This window comes from Eleginops maclovinus, chromosome 11 (assembly GCF_036324505.1).
Source record: "Eleginops maclovinus isolate JMC-PN-2008 ecotype Puerto Natales chromosome 11, JC_Emac_rtc_rv5, whole genome shotgun sequence".
NCBI classification, from domain to species: domain Eukaryota; kingdom Metazoa; phylum Chordata; class Actinopteri; order Perciformes; family Eleginopidae; genus Eleginops; species Eleginops maclovinus.
The window spans coordinates 12,527,371-12,554,935 of NC_086359.1; the positions used below are offsets into that span (position 1 = coordinate 12,527,371).

The following is a 27,565-nucleotide window of genomic DNA, read 5'->3' on the forward strand; positions in this document are numbered from 1 at the left end:
TCAGTTGCAACTCATGTTTATTCAGGAAACAAATCATACCTCCACAACACACCTTGACCTGCCATCTCTGGATTTTGATACAACAGTAAAAAAAGAAACAACGTAAAAACAATAACAAAGGTTGTCAAACTAACATAAATACAACAAACCACTACTTGTGCCTGCCTCTGCCCTACCACTGTCACATAAAAACACCATCTCCTCCCCTCCCCTCCCCCACAGTGGGACAGCGAAGAAAAAGCTTCACTTACTACATGGCAATCCTCTGCCTTGTCAAAAAACAGCATAGACATAAAGAGCTCCAAGGCCCCCCAACAGCATCAGAGTGTTTCATGTCAACTCACTTAGGCCCTAGATATAATCAGGCAGATGATAAATAACTATTGGTCAGGATTACATTAAATGGGCTTTGCTGGGGGGGACAAAGGAATGATGGTATTCCTCTTCAAATCAGAGCCCAGTTTGTAAGGAATGAAAAAAGTAAAGCAAGGTGAATTGCTGTTATCTGAAAGCAGGTATTTGTTACGTATTCATTTAATTGCATCTGGTTTTCCTTGTTTCCCTCAATTGCAAAGCTCATAGTTAACAGTTGCAGATAAGCTGCAGAGACAGTTGCATGTTTCGTACTTCTTGTGATCAGGTTGTTTTTTTGTTTGTTTTTTTACCCTTCCTTCGTTCTCTTTGTTCTCTTTATTAAGATGATTTTAGGATGACAGTAGCAGCCAATAAGCTAGAAGCAAATGCAAAGGACGGTTTCTTACAATGTTATTTCTAATACAGCCATGATGGAGCACAGGTAAAATAAAACTCACACAACCTTTCAGGGATAAAGATCATAAAACCCTTTCTAAAATGTTAAACTTTTAGATGTGTTGTTTCACAAAATCTTTTCTTACGCAGACATGTCTGTTTTCTTTTTTTAACATCCATAGTTATTCAATCAATACATCATGGGGATGGTATTCATCAAGTAACCTCAGAGTAGGAGGGGGGGGGACATGAATCACATCACTCATGTTATTGTGGCCCAGGCTGCTCCATGTCCAACAGCACTCCTGCTCTGAAACTTGATAAATATCTTGTACTCGGCCCAGTAAACCCCAACAGGCTGCAACAACAGAATTCACAAAGCTACATTACATCTACCGTATATACATTGCCACCTAGAGCTAATTAATGGTACTGCATGATGATACATGGCTAATGTGGGATCTAGTGTTGTGTTATGCTGACAAATGAGAAAGCAGACGAGTGAAAAGGGGGCTGACGTTAAAAGCCAAACAGGATGAAAAAACCATAGCATCATTCTGAGAAAAATCAGTATCCATTTCCCTTTAGAAACACAGTCTGATTTCTGTGTTGGTTCAATATGATGGTATGACTGATTTGTGTTCCCATTATGAATCCATTTGTGGTATATTCTAAACTGAGAGGTGATAAGGTTTAACACTAGTTACGTACAATTCCGCTATGGGATGGGGGTAACTTTACCACTAGTAACAATTTCTAACCAATTCAATTCAATTTACCCAGGGAAATGAACAGAGTTCTCATCTAAGCAAGGTAAATTAGTGACAGGTAAGGCATGAGGATTCAGTGTTTTGCTTTTATTTTTACATTTAACTAATCATGGTCCTCTGCATCTGCTCCTCCCTCCCTCCCTCCCTCCTCCCCCTTTTTTCGTCCCTCCCACACTCAATCCTGCACTCTGGCTGCTGTTGTTTTCTGGATGCCTCCCCCTTGTCTTTCTGCTGTTTAACTGAGGGATGTGATGTTGGAGCGACCACCAGGGGGCACTACAATACGCCGGCCAGCAGGCCTGATGGGGATGTCATCTGGGGTGGCAGGACCTGGACAGAGAAAAAAGGAGAGAAAGATAAAGTGAGTTACATAGAAAAGAGCAAAAATAATGTATAACTGAAGGCAGAAATAATTGGGAGGAAAGAAAAAGACATGCAAATTAAAAACCAGAAAAGGAGAGGATTAATGGGAGGTATTTAAAAAACTGTGGTTTGTATTCATGCTGGTCTGAGGGCGTTCCATATAGTTCTTATCTTTGCAGAAGACATAGTGACAAGAAATGGATAAAAAGATGTATTTTGATGCACACAATTTATAACAAACGATGATTGATATTCCCCCAATTAATGAATGTATTCACCGATGTGTAAAAAACGTCCAAATTGTGTCGGTGCTAACGTAACTAAATATTTACTCTACTGTAAGTCATCCCTGCTCCTAAAACTAGAAATGGTCCTATTTGTCAGTCCTCTTAGACTTACTCTTTTTATGCTGTCATAGCCCACAAGTAATTGTTGTCATACACTCCCATTATTACTTTCCAGTCACTAGAGGTTAATCAAGTCACATTATTTCTGTCTATGATTTATGGCATGTGTCACTGAGATGATAGGGGAATTACAGTTTCAGCACACCATGTCCTTTGTGAGTGCTGCTGAAACATTAACAAAAGAAGCTACGGTTTGACATAAAGTGCAGTGTTTCCAAAGGATGAGCCAGAGTGCCTGTTGCAGCAATTTATCAGCAAATTTATAAATGGAAAGTAGAATGATGTCAGACTATGAAAAACTGTATCCAAGCAAACAAGCCTTCCCATCTCATTCTAGACAAGTAAATCAACTCTGCAGGTGGTGTCCCTGGAAAAACTAAAATAGATCGAGTCATTCTGAGAGTATGCACACATATGCATGCACGCCTACGAGTAAACACACACAACCATTACAAAGCCTGGGAAATCAGGAGCAGCCTTACTCCCATATAAATTCAAGGACTTGTGGAAATTCTTTCCAGAGAAGGTCATCATGTTTTTTCATCAATGAGGTATCAGCCATGAGCTATACTTGTAAAGACAGGTTGCTGAATATATCCAAAGGCTAAACACCATTCTGTGGTCCTTCAAAATGAGTTATCAACCATTGAAAATACTACATGCATTTGCAAAGACAGCCAATGCCATGGTGAGTACAGTGTTGTACAGAGTTGATCTCATTGATTTCAAATTCAATGTGACTGGGAGGACATAATGACTGCTACAGTAATAGCTATGGTGTCTCTGTTTGATTATTAAACAGTGGAAACACTGACTGACTGGTTCAGGATTGTAACATACTGTATGTACAAAGTTTCACTGTTTAAAAAGCTAACCCAATGCTGAACATACATATGGGCACAATCAGGCTGTCGCTCAGCAGCTCTGCCTAATGGAACAGATGTTGAATATGAATACATGGTGTTATGATCTCTCACATTAGATAGGCTTTTTAATAAACCGTGTCCAGATGTCCAGACCAAAGTCTTGTATATGTTTTGGGCCTTCAGCCGAAGTTTATATCCAGCAAGTATAACAGTAAGTGTAACTTTGGAAAACACTTAATTTGTTAAATGAAGCTTGACATTACAAAAAAACTGAAGTTAAGTATCACAATGTCCTAGCAATAAAAAGATTATTCTTGATAAGCATGAAACCCAGCAACAGAGGGATTTTTGGTACATTTTTGTTAGATGATGCTTTAAATTATATGATCTAACCGAGTTAGAATCATTAAACGAATAAGAAAAGTGCAAATACCATCTTAATGTGAATTAGGGGTGTTGGATTATACCGATGTTAACGATAACTGTGACGTTGTGCATAACACAGAAATACAAAAGTACCTACAGTAGCTCTTAGTTCACAATACAGAGTATGGATCTTAAAAAGAGTTTGTGTGGTTTTAATTTGGGATAAAATGAATTTCATGTCAAACCACAGTAAAGCAAAAAAATAGCTAACTGATTGTGTACATAAATCTAACTCAATGCTGTGTGCACTATGGCTCATTACGACTCTGAGGAGCTCAAGCTGGCCAATTAATGACTTGCATAAACAGACAATCTGCCATGTAAACACGGTTAACAAAAATGCATGCCATTCTTTGCGCATCATCAAGTATGAAACAGGATAATAAGAGATTATTAGGTAACTTCACAGTCCTGATGATTATCACCTAGGGTTGTGAATGCATCATTCACAGCAACAGCATGCTAAAAATCACATGACTGCTGTACTTCACAGCATGACATAGCAGCGGAGTTTAGATAAAGGGGAGTCAGGATGGATGATCGACTGATGCACATGCTCCTTTGATGTTTCTACATGCAGTATAAATCAGTTCAGACCATAAACAGATGAAAAGGAGAATTCGGTGATAAAAGGGTGGGGTGTGTATTAAGAAGCGAGGCTCACCACATTGTGCAGGGTTACCTGCTAGACTAAATCCGGAATGGTGGAGGTTTCTGGCAGGCTGTTTGGTGGGAGAGGTGCGTGCTGAGGCTGAGGGAGTCCCACCACGGGACATGGAGAACTCAGACACTGGCCCGTCATACATTCCTCTGGGCACTGCCCTCAGGACCGCCAGCTAGGGGAGAAATAATACCAGAGGCAATGGGTTAAAACGCAGAGAGACATTATTATAAATGTGCACGTATGCTTTACATTATATAGTTGTTTGTGTAACTGTTTGTCTCTGAATTATATATTCAGAGCCTTTTTTCTGCCGACAACCAGTTCCAGATTTACACATCAACGCACAAACATAGACATACTAACACGAGTTAGCGAACCCTTTTTATAGACTAGTGCAAAAAACCTCACCATACAGTATTTGTTTGTTTTTGTTAGCAAAGCAAGTTCAAATTTTAGATAATAAACAAGCCATTGTATGACAGTCCGTCTTTCAGTGGCGTGACTCAGAGATCTTGGAAGCAAAAAAATTAAAAAGAGACATCTGTGAAAGAAGAAAGCATAACAGTGACTGCTACCAAGATAAACAGCACACTGTTAATACAGCTCCATTTTTCATCGCCAGCCAGCTGCAAATTAGCAAATTGTTGAACAATGAGATTTTTGGCCCATGAAATAAGAGAGAGCAGGCAGCAGGGTTTGCTTTGAGTTTAAATTGTATTTAATCACTGGTTAAATGTGGTTAACTTGTAATAGGCCTTCCTAATGAAGGTTGTAGGAATATCCTTTTTACCCTTTCTGATCAGGTACATCTACCAGATGTACTCTAAAATGTGTTTTAAAGAGTGCTTTTGTGGTAAACAGAAATATGACTGCTCTGAATACGTCAGTTGTATTTAATGGCACATCTCAAGCCCACAATGTTATTTCTCTTCTCATATTCTAATGTGTCTGTTATAGGAAAGCATATCCAAACCTTTTGGTTTTTCTGTAGCTTTTACTAATTCAAAAGCGGCATTCCTAAATTGTTTAAGAATCAAATGGGTCTTGTTAAACCGTGTCTGTCTGTACATGTATGTGAGAACCTTGTATTACGTTCATTGGATTGACTTTAAACGTGGTGTGTATATTCCTGAGGAAGTATACACATATGTTGAGCAATCAGCACATTTTAAAGGGGCTCCAAATTACATCTTATTGTTGACTTTGGTAACAATTTTCACTGTGCTATATGTGGTAGGTCTCTCTAGAAAGTCCAAACTCACTGCACCCTTTTTTGAAACCATGATGACAAAAACTAGACCACCCTGCATTGACATGTTGTTCTTCAGTGTAAAAGCACTGCCAGCGCCCTGTGGCTGAACCTTGGAGGCTGATGTCAGACTTATTGCACCTCCCCTGCATCCCACTTCCCTGCCCTATATTCTCTCCACCATTGTAACTTTTACTTGAGTCCAAACCCGAAAAAATCCTCCCTCACAAACCAAAGATCCTGACACCTACCTTCCTTAGTTATTTTCTAATTTTCTCTTACTGAATTATTTGTGTCAAATGGTTCAAACAGAATAACTTTCTTAATAAGATGTTAGCTGTTAAGTGTAAATAGGATGTCCAGAAGAAGAACCCGTGTTTACCTGCTTCCTGGCCTTAACACGCTTGTAGGCAAAGTCAGGGTAGGCAGAGCAGGGAATGAAGCGACCCGCGCCGGAGACAACATGGAGGTTCCCATCTTCCAGAACAAGCTTCCCCTGGCAGATCACCACTTGTGGGGCTCCACGCAGCTCCATGCCTTCAAAGACATTGTACTCTGCAGCCTGAAGAACACATAAACAGCTATAAGATACTTGAAACAAAAGCTATGAAGTACAGTAGAAACAACTGTGGAGTCAATACATTTATCAAACACATACTGTATCAGTACTCATTATAACTAAGGAGAACTGATGCATATGTATATAGAATATCTATACTTACAGTTATAGAAGTATGTAAAATAATCAAAAGAAGGTAAATTGACACTCATGCATACAGTTTGTCGTGTAAATGAGAACCATATATGTTTTAAGAGACATATGCATACACTGAAGAAGAACAATCCCGTAATCCCATTTATATCATAAATCAATGTTTTAACGGTCAACACGCTGTTTGTAATCAATAAGAAGAAAGATTCATATCTTTCATGACTGAAGCAAAAGTTTGAACAAATAACTCCAATGATAGTAAGAATTGAATTAGAGTATCATGAGGCTTAAGGATCATTTTTGATTAAATATAATTCAATCTAATATAATTCAAACAAAATAAACCTCCCGTAAGTTTCTCCCTAAGGACTGATGAAGGGGTTGAGGAGGAGAGGAAGACACAACAGGGCGAGTTATTAAAGGATCGAAAAGGAATAAAGGATCAACTTTATTTCTGCTGAACTCTCTCTCAATCCCTCACGCTCACTTTCTCCTATACTTTATCATTCATCACCTTGTTTCTTACACTGTCTGTTTGGCATGTACCAACAGCTGCCCCCATCCAGCTGGTGCTTAATGCCTTTATACTACTTCTCACTCTCTTTCCATTCCTCTCACTCTCTATCTTGTTCTCTCCCTTTCTCTCATACCAGTTGTCTGTCTCCTTCATGCATTTTCACCCTTTCTCTCTGTCTTTCTTTAGGTCCCTCACCCATTCTTGTTTAACTTAAATATTTTTGTTCAACCTTATAGCTTGTCATCCTAGTCTAATTTCCCTTGTGCCAGCTTTCTTTTCTCTACATGTTTGTGATCTGTAACGGTTCCCTCCCCTCATTCCATTGTTGCTTATTTCCTCTGCACACGGCCCTGTTTTCTGCTGCCGTCCAAATTCAGGCCAGAACAGGACATAACTAAGACCCACTGCATGCCAAACATGATGTCATTACTGAGCTGAGTATGTCTCTGAGCCGAGTGTGTCTGTGAGTGTGTGTCTGTGTGTCTGTGTGTATTGCTGCCTGCTCTACTCGATATGTCAGAGTCCTAATGTTTATGTATTTAATTTGTATTATAACAAAAATGCCGGTAAACAGGCTGGCTCCTGTTTGGCCTTTCGTCACACTATCCATTAAGGTAGATTTATGTGAGCAGTAGGCTGCCGTCCTCTGCTCCCTGCTGTTTTATCTGGAAGGATGTTGAGCAGGAAATGAGAGGGTGACATCATTATGTAAGAACCCAAGGATCCTCAGTGGATGTACTCCACATTTGGAGAAGGCGTATTATTAGTCTCTCTGTCTCTTTCCATTCCTCCATCTGGGAAGCAATTGTCTATCTCCTATACTAAACAGCCGCTGTTAGCTCTTTAGCACGGCCAATTCCAAATCTAAAAACGTTACCTAATCTTTCCTTAAACCCTCCCACACATTTAGTAAATGAATTCTTCCCTCACTCCTGTATTTCTGTATAAGCAGGATTATTGCTAGGCTGGTGAAGCCTTAATTTCCTGTGCGGATACCTCCTGCCGGGTGCCATGCCTTGGATCCTCTGTTGCAGTTGTAATAGTAGGAACCTCATTATGTAAATGTGTTCAAATGAGAGTTAGAAAGTATGTGTGTGAGGCCCATGCAAATGACTCTCTGAGCACGTACAAATATATAATATGTAATATAGGCTCACTCATTTAAAGAAACTGCACTACAGGAGGATTCATTGATGTTCACTACGAAGTACAATGTCAAAAGAAAGCAGCTCTAACAAGCAATAGATTTGGTGTCCCTTTTAAATGACTGCCTGGTAAATCAATGTTTCCATCTAGACCTAGTAGATGGTGATCATGCTGCACTAAGAGATCTGATTCAGATTGCAGGAGATGTTTCCCATAATATCAAATACTTTACAAACAGAGCAGTTTTAATCATGAGTTGCGAAGCAATGTGTACAGATGTTCCAAATCTATTAGTTGTTACTGTATCATAGTCCTGTGTAACAAATTACATTCTTTGAAACCACTGTGGCTTTCCAATCATGAAAATATGTTGGATGATTTTGAAGTGAATGTGATCTGTAGGGATAGAAAATAACTCTTGATTTTAAAGCACATAGATCCTTTTAGATTAACTGTTTGTAAAGAATGTAGAAGACATTATGGTAAACCTTTGCATTACTGACATCATTGTGTGGTATTTAGATAAACCTGTGCATTTAAATAACCTATATACTTTTCCTACTCATTACTTCAATCAATGCTGAGGGTTAATAGATTTAGTTTGGCTCAAGTGTATATTCTTCTGGTCATGTGACGAGTACAGTATGAGTGTTGTTAGTAGTGAACATCCTCTGAGATTTCATTTCCGTTCAGAGGAACTGAGAGGTCTCTGGAAACTGTTCAAAAATGTGCTCCCTCTCGCTCTCCTTTATGCTCTTATTCTCTCTCTTCTTTCTCTGTCACACACACACAAACACAAATATGTAGACACTTATCTTTTATCTCATGTGTCTGCTTATCTCATGTGTTTAATGGTTTTGTATCCACAAAAAAATCACTTTTGACAAGCCTAAATTCTGGGTTTCTGTTAAAGTAATTTGTTGTACATTATGAGCAGAATTTAACCAAAACGCAAAACAAAGTAAGGCAAAAATGTTGGCTATCTGTACTTACAGAGTTATGTGTCTTGGCGGTGATGGTGCGGATGGAGTCTGTGTCCCAGATGACCAAGTCAGCATCAGAGCCCACGGCGATCCGTCCCTTACGAGGGTACAGGTTCAGGATCTTAGCTGCGTTGGTGCTGGTGACTGCCACAAACATGTTCTCGTCCATTTTACCTGTAGTCTGGTAGGGAAACAGGCATACACAGGAAATCATTAGCATTTTTCACAAAAAGATACACTGGTTACTACATTTTGTAGCATCTCTTTAACACTAGATGGAAATGCATTTTGATTCCAGGTTAAGATGGATTAGCTAAATGGATACATGAAGCACTGGCTGGATTGCATTAAGAGTTCATTTTCTTTTCAAAATGTTCTCCTGTTGACCTATTTTGTTTTTCTTAATCCCACTGATCAAATGAAAAATGAATAACCTGACAACAGATTATAGTGTACAATATTTTTTTTAAATGTATCTGAGGATTATTGCTTTTCTCAGAGAGCTGACATCTAAGCTTAGAATAATGGGGGAAATAGGGTAATGGCTATATCAGTTTTGTACAAAAGAAAGAAAAAAAAAAGATCAAAATCCTGCATTTAGTCCAAGTTTGGTGCTAGCTTTGACTTTAAGTAGTTTCCCTAAAAGAAAAGGATTCAGTGCAATATTTCAAAAACCCATCATCACTATACAGTACAGGAAGCACAGCACTCCAGAGGCTGTCTAAAGCTAAATTCTGTGTGTCTGTTAGCACTGCTGATCCCGTGATAACAAGAGAGAAGGAGGGGGGAAATGAGGGTAGTGTGCTGTATCCAGGGGTGAAGGAAAGGACAGATGTGGAGATAGAAAAGAAAATGATAAAGCAAGGCAGAGACAACAAGGCGATGAAACAAAGTTGGAGAGGGTTAGAAAGAGAGTAATAGCAGAGGAATAAAGTAAAATAAAGATAAAAGAAGCAAAACAGAACACAGGAGTTTTAAAGTCTGGTACAAGTTCTAATTTGCAAATTACATTGTCTGTTAGATTTTTGTCTTTCACTCTATAGTTTATGAAAAAAGAAGAAAAAAAAAACTCACCACAGCCTTATCCCAGATGAGGCTCATCCTCTCCTCAACTCCGTTAACACCTTCTGGGATCTGAGTGAAATCATCCTTGCCAATGGCCTTCTGTGCCACGCTGAAGGTACAGTGAGCACTGCCAGTCACACTCAGGTCTCCACTGTGGACAAAGAAACATGAAAATACACAATTAAAATGAAAGAATTACACCAGCACAGCTGTGTACACAAGTATAGTTCTGCAATACAACTACAACTTCTAAAACAAAACAGAATAAGTACTGTTAAATATTCCAATATGGCCTTTGCCAAAAGATTTTTCTTTGAGCACAAACTGGTACTTATTTTTTTCAGATTATATGAGGCTCTTATTCAAAAGGAGCAGCTGTGATACGTACCTGGACAGCAGTGTGTTCAGATAGTCTGGAGTGGTGGGATCAGGGCTAAGAGGAGGTGATGTTACATAAGAAGCCGCCTTGGCCCAGTTCTTACTCCAGTAATGTGTCCCATCAGTCCCCAGGCTGGCCGTGATTGGCTCCCCAAACACAACATTTCCTGGAAAAGAAATAACGGTAAAACGTGTTCAAAGTATCAAATTCAAAGTGTGTCAAATTGGGTTTGCAGCAGATAACCCATGCCTTTCTAAAAAGTCTAACATCATCTATCAATAAACACATTTCCCTTTGTATATGCTCTAATGTGGTTAAACTTGGTCTTCCATGGATGAGTGTCAGTTGGATTCCTGTCACTAACATTTTTGTGTTTCACCATTGCCTTTTGCTCTCATGCCTTACTGATGTCCTTTCTGGTTTAAATGTAAGGAAACATTCTTTGGAAAAGTATCAAACAAAGGATTCGAGCCCAGAAAGGGTGTACATGTCATGACTTAAAGTCGTTCTAAGGTCAGCGTGTTAAAACCTCATGTGGCCTTTCGCCAAACACATCCAAACACACATTCTTCTTCTCCACCCTCTCACGCTTTCCTGTTCCATTCTCAAATATTGTATATTTCACAATCCTCAGAGCCAAGATAGCCTCTCGGTTCACCTCTGCTCTTTCCTGGGGTTGTGAGGAATGGTCTGTGTGACAGCTCAACCGCAAAAAAAGACTTGAATGACAAATCTGAAAATTCCTCTGAGAATAGCATCTTTTTTCATGATGTCAAACAGAGTTAAGCTCTGTGTACATCAGCAGCTTCAGGAAAGACAGTAAAATGATCTTATAAGGGCATAGGTGAAAGGAAGCATTCCAAAAGTCTCAGAAATCAGACAGAAAGACAGCAGCCAAAGAGCAGACCTGATGTTCTTTTTGTAGATGTATATTGTTTTAAAGACAAGCTTCTTTACGTGTTTATATTAATTGGACTGCCAATATTTCACACCAATCAATCGGTACAAAAAATAAAGGATGTAAAAAATGTAAAAGTAGGAACGTTTTAGTTTTTTTATTTGAAGGTGAAACGTGCGTTGAAGACTGTTTGGAAATAGATAAACACTACTTTCTTACTGCTTTACTCAACATAATAGAATGATGCACTGAAATCACAAAATAACATGAACAATACGATACAAAAAAATGATGATCATCAAGCAATATATACTGAACTAAGAGCTCCTCACATGCGCTCCTCCAATATCCAATTTGTATTGCCCAATCCGCTGTTAACGATGATGTTGTTCAGATTGTATGAGTAACGTTACTTTCTACACAACATGTAAATATGCTGTTAGACAAAACCAGTAAATAAAGTATAGTTTCAGGAAATCACTCTTTGGATATAAACACTGAGATATGAGTGTGTTAACATTTAAATGCTGCTCTTTACCTCTTTTCCGGGCCTGTGAGATGATGTCAGCAGCACTTTTGCTCATGACGCGGGTCACGTAGAGAGGACAGTTGGTTTGGCTGGCGATGGTGATGGCACGAAACACCGCCTCTGCCTCCAGCTACAGGAAGGATAGGACATGTGGTTTCATCAAATACAGGTTCAGTGTCAACCTCAGCAGACAATGTATTGTCCAAAATGAAAGTGGAAGCCTATAATGTTAACGTCAAATAGGAGAGTCTAGGTATTTATTTATTTACATAGAATTTAAAGCAAGTAAAATCTGTTATATTAGTCTTAATTGTGGTCCTAATGTTTCATGCTTCATACCCAATTTTGTTGGGGTAATATATTGTCACCATTTTCAGTTGGAGCAAGAACGTCCAACTGAAAATGGTGAAGAAGCTGCCAGTAGAGGACCGATGAATACAGATACAGATGTGACGAATGTTTCCTTAATGCCCAAAACTTGTGTAATTGTGTTCCTATTCCACAAGCTCAGCCTGGGTCCAATTAGCAATAAAATAAAGCTAAACTGGACACCAAACACCGAGCAAACACAAATCCATCTGGTTCTCTGCTCGCTTACAAAGATTTGTGTTCCCAAGTCTGTACTAAACAGCATGGAAGTAGAGACTGTTGGGACAATTTCCTCGCCCTGCACCACAGGGCGGAAAGTCCCAGTCTACTTAAAGTCAGATAAGCTGCTGAGTTGAGAACGTGGTTTTTATTTCGTTGTTTGTTGAGGGAACACAAGCAGCAAAAATTGGGAGAAACCAGAGAATTTTCACCCTAAAACACATGTGTGAAATTAAAACAATGTGTGTGAAGGCGAGTCAAAGAACGTCATCGTGGACAATGTGAGAGTGATATCTCAAAATAGAAAAGATAAGTATCAAAACCCAACTTGGCTATTTCAATCATAAAACATGTCATTTATTTTTATTAGTGTAATGATGCAAAGATTGTGTGAGTCGTACCTCTTCTGGCCTGCTCAACACATGTCCCTCTGGTCCAGTGATACCCATCTGCAGCATGCGGGCCTGCTCCTGTTGAAAAAACAAGCAGAAAAGAGGCTGCTAGCTCACAGATATATGTGACAGTATTTTTTTTCTTGTTCACTGGTTTCAGTGCTCGGGCTGATGTAAAGTTTTGGACACACTCCAAAATAAAATGTTTCTTCTACTCCTTGCCTGTGTGAAAGATATGAGCCACAGTTTTATCATCTAGGTCAGGCCACGCACAGAGGACTGTGGGAACCTGACTGTTGAGGGTCGTTGTCTACATGTAAATTCCCAAAACTGTCAGGTCCCCATGGAAGCTTCATGATGACATGCTTTGCCAGAAAGGAATTGACAATATTTTCAGCCTCTCATAAAGTGTAACTTAAGTTACCCATGCTTTAGTGGTCTTAGACTGTTTGCACATGTTTTTATCATTCCTAAAGGAAGTTAGGATAACAAGTTAGCATGAGCAATTCTAACAGCCACAGGTATAAAAATAGAACCCACGTAAACATTTAAAAAAAGGAATTTCCCTTTAATATATTCTTGATGTTATAAAATTGTTTCCAAATCGCTATGAATACACACATATTGACTCACAACATGTACACTTATGGAAAAGGAAATACATAAGGGAGGGTTTCCCTAAAGCATGCCTCTGATGATCCTAAGAGGAACTGTACCTTCAGACACTTTGTCAATGTTTTTCGCATGTTTCCATGGTGATTGTCACCTGGTTACAACATGTCTTCTGTACCATCACTAACATTTTTATCACATATAGGTCTCAACAAGGCCTCTTTATCTCAGGAGCTCTAAGGTAAAATCAGGTCATGACATCATCTGGGTATTTATACATTTTTGGTCTTAAAGCTGACTCCCTCAAAATCCTAGTTTAAGACAGGATAGGAGATCTGGGATTTGCGATTGAGTCCGAGCCAACACACACAAATACACACCCAGTGACAGAATCCAGGCATGGTCTGGAGCTCTGACTTATAACCAACCCTCTCAATCCACCAACTATTATGATTCCTTCACTTTCATTTGTCCACAGCACAGCCCTGTGTAAACTACACCCACACATTACTGTCCTGCAGAAAACACATTCCCCCTCTCATCAGTGGCAGTGTGTTTAGTCTGTGTAGGTGGTAGAGATAAGGCTCAGCCAGAAAGGTGAACTGAAGTGAACTTAACTTACAAATCAATCACACTAAACCAAAACAGATCACTCAGTTGGACATCAGTTTAGTCATTAAAGAGAAGGTAGTAAAGAATATGCGGTAGGGGAGAAATGGGAAGAGAAGCTGTAACTGTCTATGTATTTATCTCTATCTTTACCTCAGCAATGATCTCGCCATTTTCAGCATGGACCTCAGCAATGCCTCCCCTCTCAGCCAAGAAGGAAAAGATATCATAAAGCTGGAGAAAAAACACAGAAAAAGTTAAAAATTACAGTGACACTATTTAAAATCCTGCCTGGTTGTTTACACAAGAATCAGACATTCCTTTTTATTTTCGGGGTCACCCTCAATCCACAAAATAAAATAAGCGCTCAATTTACATGATGTCTACCATGACACGCTGCAATTACTGTGTGTGGTCTCTAGAAAAGGTTAAACTCATGTGGGATGAGCTGCAGTTGCTGTAATGTTTCTCCACCACACTTTTTAGTGAGCTGCATGACATCAGTTTTTCAAGCTGGACTATTTCAGTTACCTAATGCACGCCACTAAACGACCAAATTAGCTATGGCTGCATGAGAAACACGAAGAGTCTTCCCTCACACCGTCAGTTTTTTTCTATATTCTCCAGCTAGACTTACAGTATGAAACGAACAAGCTACTAAAAGTTACAGAAGGAGAAAACAAGATTCATATTTTTTTTTTAACTTTGCACTAAGCTGGAAATATTGTGTATTATAGTGGACACAAGCTGAAGGTGATTATTAATGCACTTCTTAGACACAGTAATACTGCTTTGCCACAAGCTATTGCTATGTTTTGTCTCAAAAAATCTTATAGGAAAGGAATATCGACATTTATAGAGATGTTGGTCGCTGTAATCATTTCCCTGTTCTTACTCGTCATGAAGAGATCCATTAATAACACCAGAACAAACTCTGTGTTCCACGTACATTTAATATTAGGGCTTCAGCTCCCTTACATGGCAAAATGTAGTGGACATCTTCCAAAGTTAGACTTATTTTAGTACAACATTTCCAGCCGTGTGTCTTGACTGACAGTTTGAGTTGCAAGTGAGAGTTTTATTGACACCTAAAAAAGGAATTTTCTTGTACAAGTATCACTAAATCAGAGAGGAGAAGCCTCTCATTTTTGTATGTTATGCCTTTTTTCACAAAAGGAGAAGTTTGGATTCTGTGCTCATCTTTAAAATATAATATCTTCAATAAAAATACATAAAGTAAACGATTGTACCTCACTGTTGCTCATCTGGTAGTAGTCCTTGTAAGCCATGTAGACCTGGAAGGAGTTCACACCTGTATCAAAGAAATCCAAACACAAAAGAAGACATGAGAAAAATGCTACCTGAAAAAGGTGGAAGGTGGATATCAAACTGTTACGCAGATGTTATGGTACACCATCACGTCCTACCCTTGTCCTTGATCAGGTTATCCACTTCCTGCTTCACGCTGTCATTCCAGTGGGTGATGTCCACGTGGAGGGAGTAGTCGCAGCAGGACTTCTCATCGGCCCACTGCCTCCACTGGTCATAGGCCTCCATCAGGCTGCAGCCGGGATCTGGGATCACGTGGTCCACTGGAGGGGGGGAATGATAGAGCAGATAGGAGATAAAGGAAGAAAGTGGAGGAAGTGGAGAGAGAGAATGGGTGAAATTCAAATAATGACAAAGAAGTGATAGAATGGGGTGGTGTCAGGATTTGTCTGATCGTGTTTCTACTTTATTCCTGGATTTGTTTATCTTGCATAATCAGTTGTGAGTTCCTGCAGAGCTCAGCCATTGGGGCCGCCCTTGTCAGATGTCACATTTCATTTCCATCCTCTTTGTTTGGGTGCGGGTGTCCTTGACAAATTTGGGGTCGCTCTAACTGTGGATACTTTTAGACTTTTGTTTTTGTTATGTCACCATGATCATTTTTCGCTAGATTAGAATTTGGCAAACAAGGTCAGTGGATTTTTCCCAATGAGACCACCCACTCTTTTGGTTACTGAAACATATGGGAGTTCTTGTGTGGTACAGTTTTTGGTATATTGGCAGTAAAATTAAGTGGACATTATAAAACAAACAATCCCCCAAGAACAAACCTCTCGCCTGAAACTTGAATTACAATAAATATGTAAAATAGTTGTGGAAATTAGATAGATTAAAACATTTATCGGACACCGATTCAAAGACAATTCTTCATATAAGATCAGAATTATTGATGAGAAATATGGTCATAAGATTACAATCGTATGTATACAGTGCGATTGATTTCATAAATGCATGTTAGGTTGTTATTTATTTTGTCTGTTTTTACTGAAATTATTCGTGGGGGGTATATCCTCATGGTGCACAACAGTATCACTGAGCATAAAATATCCCTCTTAATCCGACTCATAATAAAAATAAGATGGCCTGCTGGCTCACCAGCTTTATCTTATTAAAGATGAGCCAATCCGCTTATCTGGTCTTTGCATGTTAATAGGGTAGAGCTGGAAGCGGCACATAAAAAAAAATCACTGCTGCTAACTACGCTAACCGTCTGACGTACTTTGTTGTCCACCCTAACACAAACACAACATCATTTGATAGTGGCGACAGAAATATAAAGCATACAATACACACAGGCGGATACAAAACGCAGTCTTCACTTTCTCTATCACTCATCACTCCCTGGAATATAATCCCTCAGTGAATAGAAACCCTGAATAGGGCTTACTACAGTAGCACGTCTGTTAGTGAATGTGTCCGTTTAAACACAGCGACACACTGCCAGACAGCAGCAGAGCAGCAGCCGGCTCAAAATAAGTTGATAGTATGAATGAGACTGTTGGGCCTAGCAGCTGTTAGCCGTGATAGCGTCTGGTCTGTTAGCTACATGAAACATACATACACCCCCATGATGTACAAAGACAAGAAGCATGCAGACACTGGTGCTGTATTTCCCTCAGAACAGTGTTTCAATCTAGCCCCCCCCCCCCCCCCACTCTCCTGATCCTACCCCCTTACACTCAGTCTTTTGTGTGGTCCTCTATTGGAGAGCTGCCCAAAAGTGGACCAAAACCGCTTCCCATCTCTCTTCCTTTGTTCAGGTCCTGGCCCTCCTCTTTTTTCTCCCCTTTAGCTCCAGGCTCTATGTAACCTTCAACTTCTTGTGGGCACAACGTTTCCTACAGGTCTTACCGATCATGGTGGTGCCACCGGCAAGAGCAGCCTTGGATCCCTGAGCAAAGTCATCCACGGTTGTGGTTCCACGGTATGGCATCTGGAAGTGGGTGTGGATGTCAATGCCACCGGGGATCACCATTTTTCCATTGGCCTCGACGGTCTTCACCCCACCGGGCACGATCAAGTTGTCGCCGATCTGCCTGTGAAGCAAAAAGGATGTCAGTTTTTTTGTGGTCCTATAACTATTGTTGCTATGCAAAGACAATGAATTGAATCTGAATATGGGATGTCACAAAATTACTTTTCTTTTCTAAATGTGTTAACTATGACTGACCCCAAACATCGGCCATGCTTGACACAGCACATTGTCACCATGCCATCATATCAACATTTCACCCCTGCTAAACAAAATCCTGTTGTTGCGACTTCATAGATGGGACAGGCCAGACAGACAGAGAGGCGGGCACAAGCCAAAGCCTCTGTGAGAATGCCAACAGCCCAATGGTCTAGCAGGCATCTGGGTGATTATTATGCAACACCAGGCCCTCCATGAGTGTCTCTCCCTGAGCTGCCTCACTAAGGGGATGCAGGGTACAAAAGGCCTATAACTGGATAATCAAGTGAGAAAAGGACGGGGGGGAATGAGGCTGAGGGAGACACAGAGAGGAATTCACCCAAACTACCCTTGTCCTGTCTGGTAGGAGGAAGACATGCTCATATTAGCACATTCAATTGTGGACTAGACTGGCTGTTGTCACCATTTCTTTGACCCAATGGAAAAAGGACTCCAGGACGTAGTGTGCATGATCAAGCAGCTTGAGCTCATGCATTTATTCATTCAAGTCTCCAGATCACGGATTCTGCAGAGGAAGTTAATTAGACTGCTACATTTAGGTCGGGTTCATTCGGACCATAGTGTGTGTAGTTGAGTTTTACAGTATTGCATCATTTAAGATTTTTTGTTGTCAACTACGATTAATTGGGGGAAAGTCAAACTGGACAAAAAGGATTTTGAGCATGTTAAAAAATGTTCAACCACAATAGGAAGCAGCTAAATGAGGGAAGTTACAATTAAAAAAACAAATAACTTGTATGAAAAATTGGAAACAGATTAAGAACCTCAGAGTGAGTGGGGGGATGAAAGAATATGGGAATGAATAAAGGCAGAGCGGAAAGGAGGACAGTGCAGGACTTACTTAATGACGCCATCTTCCATGTAGATATCGGCATGGAAGGACTGGTCATCATTCACGATTCTCCCGCCTTTGATCAGAAGCCTGTCGCTCTATAGAGAAAGGATTAGGGAGGGAGAGAATAAATACAAATGTTATAAATCAATGAGATAGACCCAGTCTGGCTTAAAACACTTTCAAGTAAGCAGGTCTAATTAGAGGACAATCTAAGAAACTAAATCATTCCTCTTGATAATTCAGAACTTTTTCATTTCTCTGTTGTTGGATTATGTCTTTTTTTCCAGCTTGAAGAGATAGATGAACAATGTGTAACTCATTTATGGCTAGGAAGAGACATGTTTCTCAATCATGTCCCATGTAAACACACCCTGTATAGTACAGTTGAGCTATGAACCCTGAGGGTCTGCCTGTCCGGCTCCCACTGGTCTTGTGCAGTATCGTGATGTGATGCCCTCCTGCAAGTGACCCGTATTTGCACCGACATTTTCTTACATTATTGTTAAGAGAGTCCATCCAATAAAAGCACTGCACTATCTCTCTGTTCTACAGCCGACAGTGTGCAGCATTTCTATAACTAATGCAGTGCCTTATTGCAGTTTTCAGGAGTGTAAATGGTTAGTTTTAACCCAATGAAATATAATATATTGATTATTTGGAAAGCAATACAATATTTGTTGGTCAACATCATCTTTGTATCCGCATGGCAACTAAAATTGACTGAATCTGGGAGTGTTAGATTGAGTTTATGCTTTAAAAATTCTGTAACTCATTTGAGCACATTTTGCACATACAGTAATGGTAGGATTATGAACAATTTCAGGAGAAGTTATTCATAAAGATAAATAGGGCAGCTTTCACTGTCACTGACATTCTGCAGTAAAATGACCCGGTCCATCATGGAGATAACATTTGGCAGGATGACATTTTGCTGTTGGAAGGAAACTGAAGCTGCTTTTAAGGACTGATCATGGATTTACATCTTAACCAAGTTTATCCAGATTTAGTTATGCCACGACTGTGCCATGGACTTTATTTTCTATATCCAATCCATTCATCCAGGAGAAAAATGCAACCGCCAATATTGATTATTTCATGAAGCAGGATATTTTATAATCTGCATTAGAAAACAACAATCCCTTTCACTGAGTGTGTTTGCTGCACTAAAATGAAATTACAAAGCATTGTCACATCAAGAACATCTGTTCAACCTAACATTTCGTAATGTGGTGTGATTTGGGCGTTGTCATGACGCCACACAGTCAGACATCGAATCGGCTGCTGCTGCTGCACCAAGAGCTGACTCGAACAGGGCGTTGCCATGACGACGTGTTGACTGCAGGGAGACAGACTAGAGAGGAGGGGAGGCTGGGCGGCCGGTTATGCTGACTTGTTGGATAGCTACTTCAGTGAACAACTGGCTGTCGAACGAGGAGGATGGATGCATAGAGAAAGGGGAGCTGATGGTTGGTTCAACATGAAGATAAAACAATGATTCATGGGACTAAAGTGTCTAGAGACAAAACTATGCATCAATTAATCGATCCGGTGATCGATTCAAGATGATTTCCTTTGGGTAATAGGATACTTTCTTTGTGTTTTATGTTCTGTTTTTCAGCCAAAATAATAAAATATGAGCTTGAAGACGTCACCTAAGGCTTTGATATTTTGTCTTTTCTGTCTTTTATATCTCGTAATCCAAACAATTAACCGTTATATACAATTAGTAAAACATATGTCAGGTCATTTTGAGTTAAATGCTTTTTGGTTTACAGTTAAATCTTTCTTTAGAGTCCAATGTGAAGACAATCGATGATCTGGACATGGAAAAAAGACAACTCATTCAAAGCTAAATAAACCTTGCCTCATTGTGGAGAAACAAACGTCTGTCTGTAATTTAATTCCAACTTTATGGAATAACTCATTTTTATAATCAATAATGATATTGTCTCTTAATACATTTACAGACTCTTAGACAAAGGGCTCAAGTCCCGCCCTGCTAAGAAGGACAAACTTCCATATTTTCCCAACAGCACATGTGTGCAGTGATTTATGGCTGTGCACCCAGTATTTCATCACTATAAGAAATACAGCCACTCCCTCACACAACAGAAAAGGGGAGAAAAAGCACAATATGGTTTTGTATGTAATCATTCAAACCCCATATCTGCTGAGCTCATATTCATACACCATGTGTGTTTGTATTCTTGTGTCTCTATGTTTGTGTGTGTGTGTGTGTGTGTGTGTGTGTGTGTGTGTGTGTGTGTGTGTGTGCGTGCGTGCGTGCGTGTGTGTGCGTGCGTGTGTGTGTGTGAGGTGGAGATGGTGATAGAGTAGTATGAAACAGAGCCCAGCTTTCCCTGGAAACCACACCCTGAAGCAACACATTATAACACACAGTCATCAGTGGCTGGAGCACCGCACTGTACTGTTGAGCCCTGAAACTATCGACTATTATCTCACAGACTGCTTCTATTTTATCTAGTTTATGAATTTGAATATGGAGTGCATTTGTCTGACTTCATTACTCCTCTTTTAGAGAAACACTGTAATAGATGTTGGAGTATGACAGAATAAAATGGATCCTTTAGATACAAAAAATATGCCAGTGTTTTAAACCATTGTCGGTGTTGCCAATGCTTGGAAATTACAATTTAATTAGGTAAGTTTAGAAATGAAGTCATAAACCAAGTGAAAATGCCTATGTCCATTGTTCCCAGTTTCGTAGATTTGATGAATTGTTTTTTCTCTGTGTTTGTTTTTATAATTATAGGCTGAAAATGTTATGAGAAAAAAACTCAAGAGTTGGATGGATGGCCTCAGACATGTAAAAATGTGTTATCTGATTTATAGTACTGCAGCAAGGGGGTGTGCCCTCATACATGGTAGCCTAACTCAAGTGCTTCTGCATTCACTCTCCCTCACACACACACACACACACACACACACACACAAGCACACTTCGTCCATTTATGCCCACTCTCCCCGCTAGCCAATGACAAGAGAAGACAATCATTTGACAATCAATAGCTTTCGATTTCCATTACAACCCAGCATCTTTCACCCTGTTGATTTCAGTTTCTCTCAATTAGAGCATCCGACAGCAACATGAATAATGAAATACTACGACTATTATACTAGACTTGAGTTTTTCCAGTCATTTAAAAACTAGATGTCAAAAACTTTCAGAAACACTTAACTTAAATTGAAGTGGTTGTAGTATTTGTCAAGGCAGTATGCGACACCAAACTGTCAAGCTTTTCAAAGACACATCATTTGAGAGGAGTTTTTGTCATTATCCTTATAATCTCACTCCATAAATCTAATTATAGACCTCACATTAAAATTGTGGCTTTTCTATGAATCTATGACAAAAAGGCTGCCACTTTTCCCAGTGTTTATGTCATTTAACCACCAACAGCAATATGTTACACTTCCAATATTTAATAGATAATATAACAACTGACAGCATGCTGTTTCCCAATTTGACAGGGTTTGTGTGCCCAGAGACTGTATTTGTTCATAGTGTGTCCAGGATTATGTCATTTTTTCCAAAATGATTGCTTAGCATTTCTGCCTTATATTGACTATAAACAAAAGAGAAACAGGGGATATGACACTTAGTAAAATGGGTTTTCCTCTCCATGTGTTTGAAATCAAACTGCCACGATACTCTTTCAACTTGAATTTTGGATGTTAAATCATTGCCGATATCATGTGGTTTTTGGACTTAACCTTTACTTTGGCAATGAAAATGTAATGGCAAAAATTATAGTCTACTTTTGTTATAATGTTGCATTATTTGCTGCATCATTGTCAACTTTTTCTCTTGAATCCTACTTTGACATTGATTTCAACCAGTTGAACTCCTACATTAACATCAAGAAAAGGGTTGTGTATTGCTCTTTTATTATTGTAGTTTTACGAGACAATATTTTAGATGACATTCATCAGAATTGTATGTGCCCAGCGAAGGTAAGTTGCTAGAATATTATAAAACTAGGCCACTATAGGCATGTTCTTATATTTTGAACGATTGTATCTTGCCTGTCCTAACCTACACAACGCACTAAGATTAATCAGATTTTTTTTAAATACCTTTATCATTCGGATTTGAAATCCTTCTGTTTTAGATTGGAAGGGGCAAACAATCTTTTCTTCTAAAAACAAAAAATCATTTGAATAGTTTGTACACTGTGTAGCATTTATCATCACAAAGATTGATATAAGCTTACGGGATAGAATATTCACAGAAGATGTTGATCCTGATTTGCTCTGACCTACCATGGTCAATGACAATGTCCTCGTATGTCAATCATGTTGCTGTAACTGCGCCCTGTTTTTGGAAGTGAAAAATAAACTTCCATGATGAGCAGCACAATGAGGTCATTTATGCAGTGATTGTTTGCCAAAAACTGCCAATATATGGACTGTATAGGCGTGAGCAGTATGTAAGTAGCTAGGCGGCTACCTAACGACAGATGTCTTTTTGAGTGTTTGTGTGGCAGTAGACTATAAACTCATTAGGAACTTTGAGTAGTTCTTCTACTTTCCTTCAGTCTCTCTCATTTTTCTTCGGACGTCTGTGTTGTCGCTGTGTTGCTGTTTAGCTCTGTGTATATCTATGAAAATATGTTGAGTACCAGCTGTGCAAACAACTATCCTCCTGGGACAAAACTCTAAATCTGTGCCATGAAGCTGAGTCATAAAGTGAAGTATTTCGTTTGCACCTTCCTTTTAAATTTTAATGCAATCCTGCCTTTGTTCCAACTAAATGGTGGAAACATGGAAAATAAATGAAGCATTAAGATAACTCGAGAGGGGTTTTTGTATTGTTTTATTTTATATGGGTAATAAGCACTTATCTAATGTATGTATGTATGTATGTATGTATGTATGTATGTATGTATGTATGTATGTATGTATGTATGTATGTATGTATGTATGTATGTATGTATGTATGTATGTATGTATGTATGTATGTATGTATGTATGTATGTATGTATGTATGTGTTTGGAGCAAACAATGTAAAACAATAACTGTACACAGAGACTGTTATGGCTCTATCCATCACAATTGTTTCTTACTTATCTTCCTTTAAATGAGTGTGTGGGTGACAGTGACCTACTGTTGGCGCTGGGTTAAGAGAGAGGATTTTGTGTTTTATCAAAAAGTCGGAGGATTAGCTTTTGCACATGTCACGCAATCATCAAAACCGAGGTCAATAACAAACGCTTATAACAGCCAGTGTGGGTCGTTAATATTAAATAACTCTAAGTGGTTTACTAAAGTGTGTGTTTTCATCTGCTTTACTCCTCTGATGCATTTTAAAACGTTAACTTATTGGAAAAAAGTTATTAGCTTTTTTTACTTTCTGCTACTGCACCATACCTCTACTGCTGACAACCTCATCTTAGAAATGTCTGGCAATGAAGGAAAATACGGGACTGGTGGAAAAAATTAGAACAAAGCACCAAAAATAAAACAACTCTCGCTGCACAGGAAGCTGTCACTTTCTGCTACAAAAGCCAATAATCAAAAATAGAAGACAGGATGTTATTCTTGTACTACTACTGTAGGCTGACAACTTTTTTCCACTCCAAGCAGACTGGAAAGAGAAGGTCATAAACTATGATGCAAATTACAAGTAGCCACTCCTCAGTTCTTAATAAGCGGGGCTGGTCCTGTAAAAGTGTATGTCTACGAAACAGGGGCTTAGAGGACATTAGAGGAGACCTCCATGAGCTCTAACCAAGACCTTTGCGTGGGTGGGGAGAGCTGCAGGGAGGCAGGCGGGGGACCAGTGGAAGAGGGAAGTCATCCTGAATGTGCACCAGTTGCTGTGCTTCAGGCCTGTTGCCTAGCGAGAGAAAATATTTACTCTTTACTCAAAACTGCACAAGGTTTTTTTTTTCACATTCTGGAAAAGTTAAAACAATGAGAGGCTTATCAATCTAAATTATTTTTTGGAGGCCAGCCATGGTCATAGAACAATCCTGCTTGTCTGGAATGGTGTTCTTGTGATAGGGCTGGAGTAGTGTAACCATGTTACCAAGGCGACATAAAAACGAAAACTCCATATGGATCTCATTGAGCCAGACAGGTTGAATTATAAGCTCTCTGAGAAGTGTGTGAGTGTGACTGAAATGTGTGTCAGATCACATCCCCACACAACCAAACAAACAGAGGTTGTATTTTCCTTCCATCGCAACTGTATGTTGGTCGCCATGGTGAGTCGCACGGCAACGCCTGGGCAGCCACGGGGTATTTTGTTTGCACTCAAGCCCACTTTGCTGCAGCGCGCGACTTGGTGATGGCACACTGTTATGGTGTGGCAGAACTCTGTTTTGTGGTGCGTCAACAGGGGGAACCGGTTTCATTTCCCGTGCAGAGCCGCCGTCTGCCGGCCCTGTATCGTGCCCGCAGATGCTCTTTCCAGCTGGAGGGATTACTGATGACATGTACTGGCCTGGAACAACACCAAGGCTGCTGTGAGTGGGTATGAGGGAAAGGAGGAACCGCGCCTAGAAATCTGACAGAGCCACTGGCAGAGAGCAGATGTAAGGAAACAGCTGGAATAGAACGGGCAGGCATGGAAATACAGAAAGAAAGTCTGGGGAAAAGGGTTATGAGCAGACATTAGGTTGTTGGTGCAGTATACCACACTACCACTGTTTTACTTAGTAACCAAGGTTGGTGTGTATTTCAATAAATACCAGTATCTTGTTGAATTTACCATGATTAAAGAAATACTACCGTTGATTTCCAGTGATGGAGCAAGAAGCATTCTCTGTATTCTGGTTTTGTTTCTCTATATAGTGGTTTAACTTTTAGTGGCTGAGACTGCATTCCTGTGCAGGATTCAAATTGCGTTTTGACGCATGAGGGATTTACAGAGAGGATTAATGCACATACTGAATGTGATATAGAAGACAACAGTTGGTGATGTTGCAATTTTAGCAATGTTTATAACATTGCTGTTTTTATTACTGAACCAACGTTCTTAATCCTTTCTGTTTTTTGGGCACAATAGAAACCCATGATATTGTTTTTCTGGGGGGGTTTTTTTAGTACATAAAATGGCCTTGCCATCAGATCATGTTTGAAAACCAATGAAATAGCGCCCTGTGAACTGAGCGGTGAATGTAAAGCCCCTTTATTGCTGCTCATCAATGAGATACTTTGTACTTTGGTAACAGCTAAATGGCAGTTTGATTTGGATGTTGGTTATAAAGGAATGACGTTAATCTTACAACAATCCCCCAGATGATATATTTATTTATTTTACTCTATGTTAAAGTGATAATACAACAAGTACAGGACACCCAAACCCAAAGAGACTTAAAAAATTGTCTTTTTTTATTTCAGGACCCAGACAGCATGTATCTCAAGGCCATCAAACTCAACATCACTCCCTCATATTACACATTTTTCTATTCAGATTTATTTATCACAGTACACAAGTTTATATCCAATTATACACATATCTTTTCTTGGTGAGCCTATTTCTCTCTACTGCAGAATCCCTAACTCTGTTAATATGGGAGTTTTGGTATAATGGCATGCCATTTGCATGTAACCACTTTAAAACTCTACCATTAAGGAAGGCTTAAGTAAAAAGCAACCTCTGTAGGGGATTGGTAACATGTCCATCCCTAATGACTGTGTAAAACCTGCCATGGAAAAATCTGTCCCACTTTAGCATATTATAGGGACATGGCCTACTTTAAGACTAATGATATAAAGAGACTGTTCTCAGAATATGGATGCAGGACCATTACAGGCCCAAGCTACCCAAGTATTACCAAAAACACCCCCTTGGTGTAATATCAGCTGAGGAGCCGAGACAAAGGATGTGTCTCCCACAGCCAGGCAACACACCCCTGACTGCAGCCTGTGCTGCAACAATGACACTGGAAAGCAGGCATTTCAGACACACACACACAGCTGAGAGGGAGAGGTTTCTCCGCAGTTGTAACACACACCAGCTCCCGACTGGCTGGCTGTGTTACACCAACCTGCCCCATATTCATCCTCCACCCCTGCCTCCAGTCTGAATCTTTCTTCTTCCCATGATGCAGGAATACAAGCACCGCATCACCAGGCCAGCTTATCACAGCTCATTGCAAATGGGCGTGTATTGTCCCCCACCTCTCTTTTTTCTCCTCTCACTCTCCTCTGCACCAGCCTGCAACATGAACAGTAGGCCTTGTCTGTAGGTGGGACACGTTTAGTTCCACGGATTACAATAAATAGGACACTTTGGGGAAACAATTACCTGATGCCCATAAATTGCAAAGTAATTTCACGCAACCCATTTGTGTGTCTATGTAGCTCATAGCTACAGGACAGTATAATAAGGCTACAGTAGTCTATTACTATAATACTGTGCATCAAAATGGCAGGGAAGCTAATTGAAAATGATAGGTCGATTCCTGATCAATTGTCTCCCATTCATGTGATCAGTTAGGCCCTAAATAATCTCTTCAAATGGAATAGGGCTGAACACATTTTTGTCACAAAAGGCAAAACAGGATTTAGGAAAACATACATAAATATGATCTGTATTGGAATCTATCTTTTTAGTTCTGCTAAAATGTAATTGGGATGTAGGTTGGATATATTTTAACCAAAAGAATGCAATATGCACATTAATTATATGCCACCAAACTGCATAGAAAATCATAATCAAATGCGATCGGTCACCATAAACAGCTATGCACAGAAGTCCATGCAGAAGCATTACAAGGTTTTTAATGGGCGAGCCGGCTCGGCCACACGCATGGAGCCCCTCAACAAAGAAGATGCAGGACACCTTTAAGAAAACGCCTCATCTCTCCGCCTGCCTGTCACTATGGCAGCCACTCATGCCATTTCACGGTGCGTATTTTTTCCTGCGGCTTCCTGCGGTCAAGTCTGGCAATAAAAATACAAATTCCAAGCCCTGTGCTGGTTGCTGTATTTATGTTTATGATACATCGCTGTGAACCGGCAGCACACGACTCTAAAACGCAGTGATTTGCAGCAGATTGGTTTAAAGTTTGCAGAGCCAATGAAGCATTAATAACTGGTTTTACTCACTGTGATCTTTGGGATGTTCTTCTTTCCTTGGTAAGACATTTTTCGTCCGATTCCACCTTCAAAATCAAGCTTTGAAAAACGGTATTCCCCCTCTTCGGATGCTGAAGGGAATGGTCGCCCCTGTGTCAGTGCGATGTAAAGTGCCTCGCAGAGTGCTATAGGAGCGTCTGTGCTTCAGACTCCGGCCCCTCCCTCAATAGGAT

The 27,565-nt window shown here is 39.8% G+C and overlaps 1 protein-coding gene across 2 annotated transcripts; it reads right to left on the reverse strand.

The window, feature by feature from the left end:
• Positions 1-27,565, reverse strand: dpysl3 (dihydropyrimidinase like 3). 2 transcript variants are annotated; one of them, XM_063895548.1, is made up of 14 exons: positions 27,363-27,565; positions 18,287-18,375; positions 17,106-17,290; positions 15,353-15,517; positions 15,176-15,237; positions 14,079-14,159; positions 12,714-12,782; positions 11,734-11,854; positions 10,307-10,463; positions 9,928-10,069; positions 8,864-9,034; positions 5,878-6,057; positions 4,265-4,418; positions 1-1,850 (listed from the first exon to the last, which is right to left on the reverse strand). In XM_063895548.1, the coding sequence occupies exons 1-14, from the start codon at positions 27,399-27,401 to the stop codon at positions 1,756-1,758; spliced, it is 1,710 nt and encodes a 569-aa protein (XP_063751618.1). In that variant the 5' UTR covers positions 27,402-27,565; the 3' UTR covers positions 1-1,755. The 2 variants fall into 2 exon arrangements, with proteins under 2 accessions (XP_063751618.1, XP_063751617.1); XM_063895547.1 differs by having other exon boundaries at positions 4,247-4,418.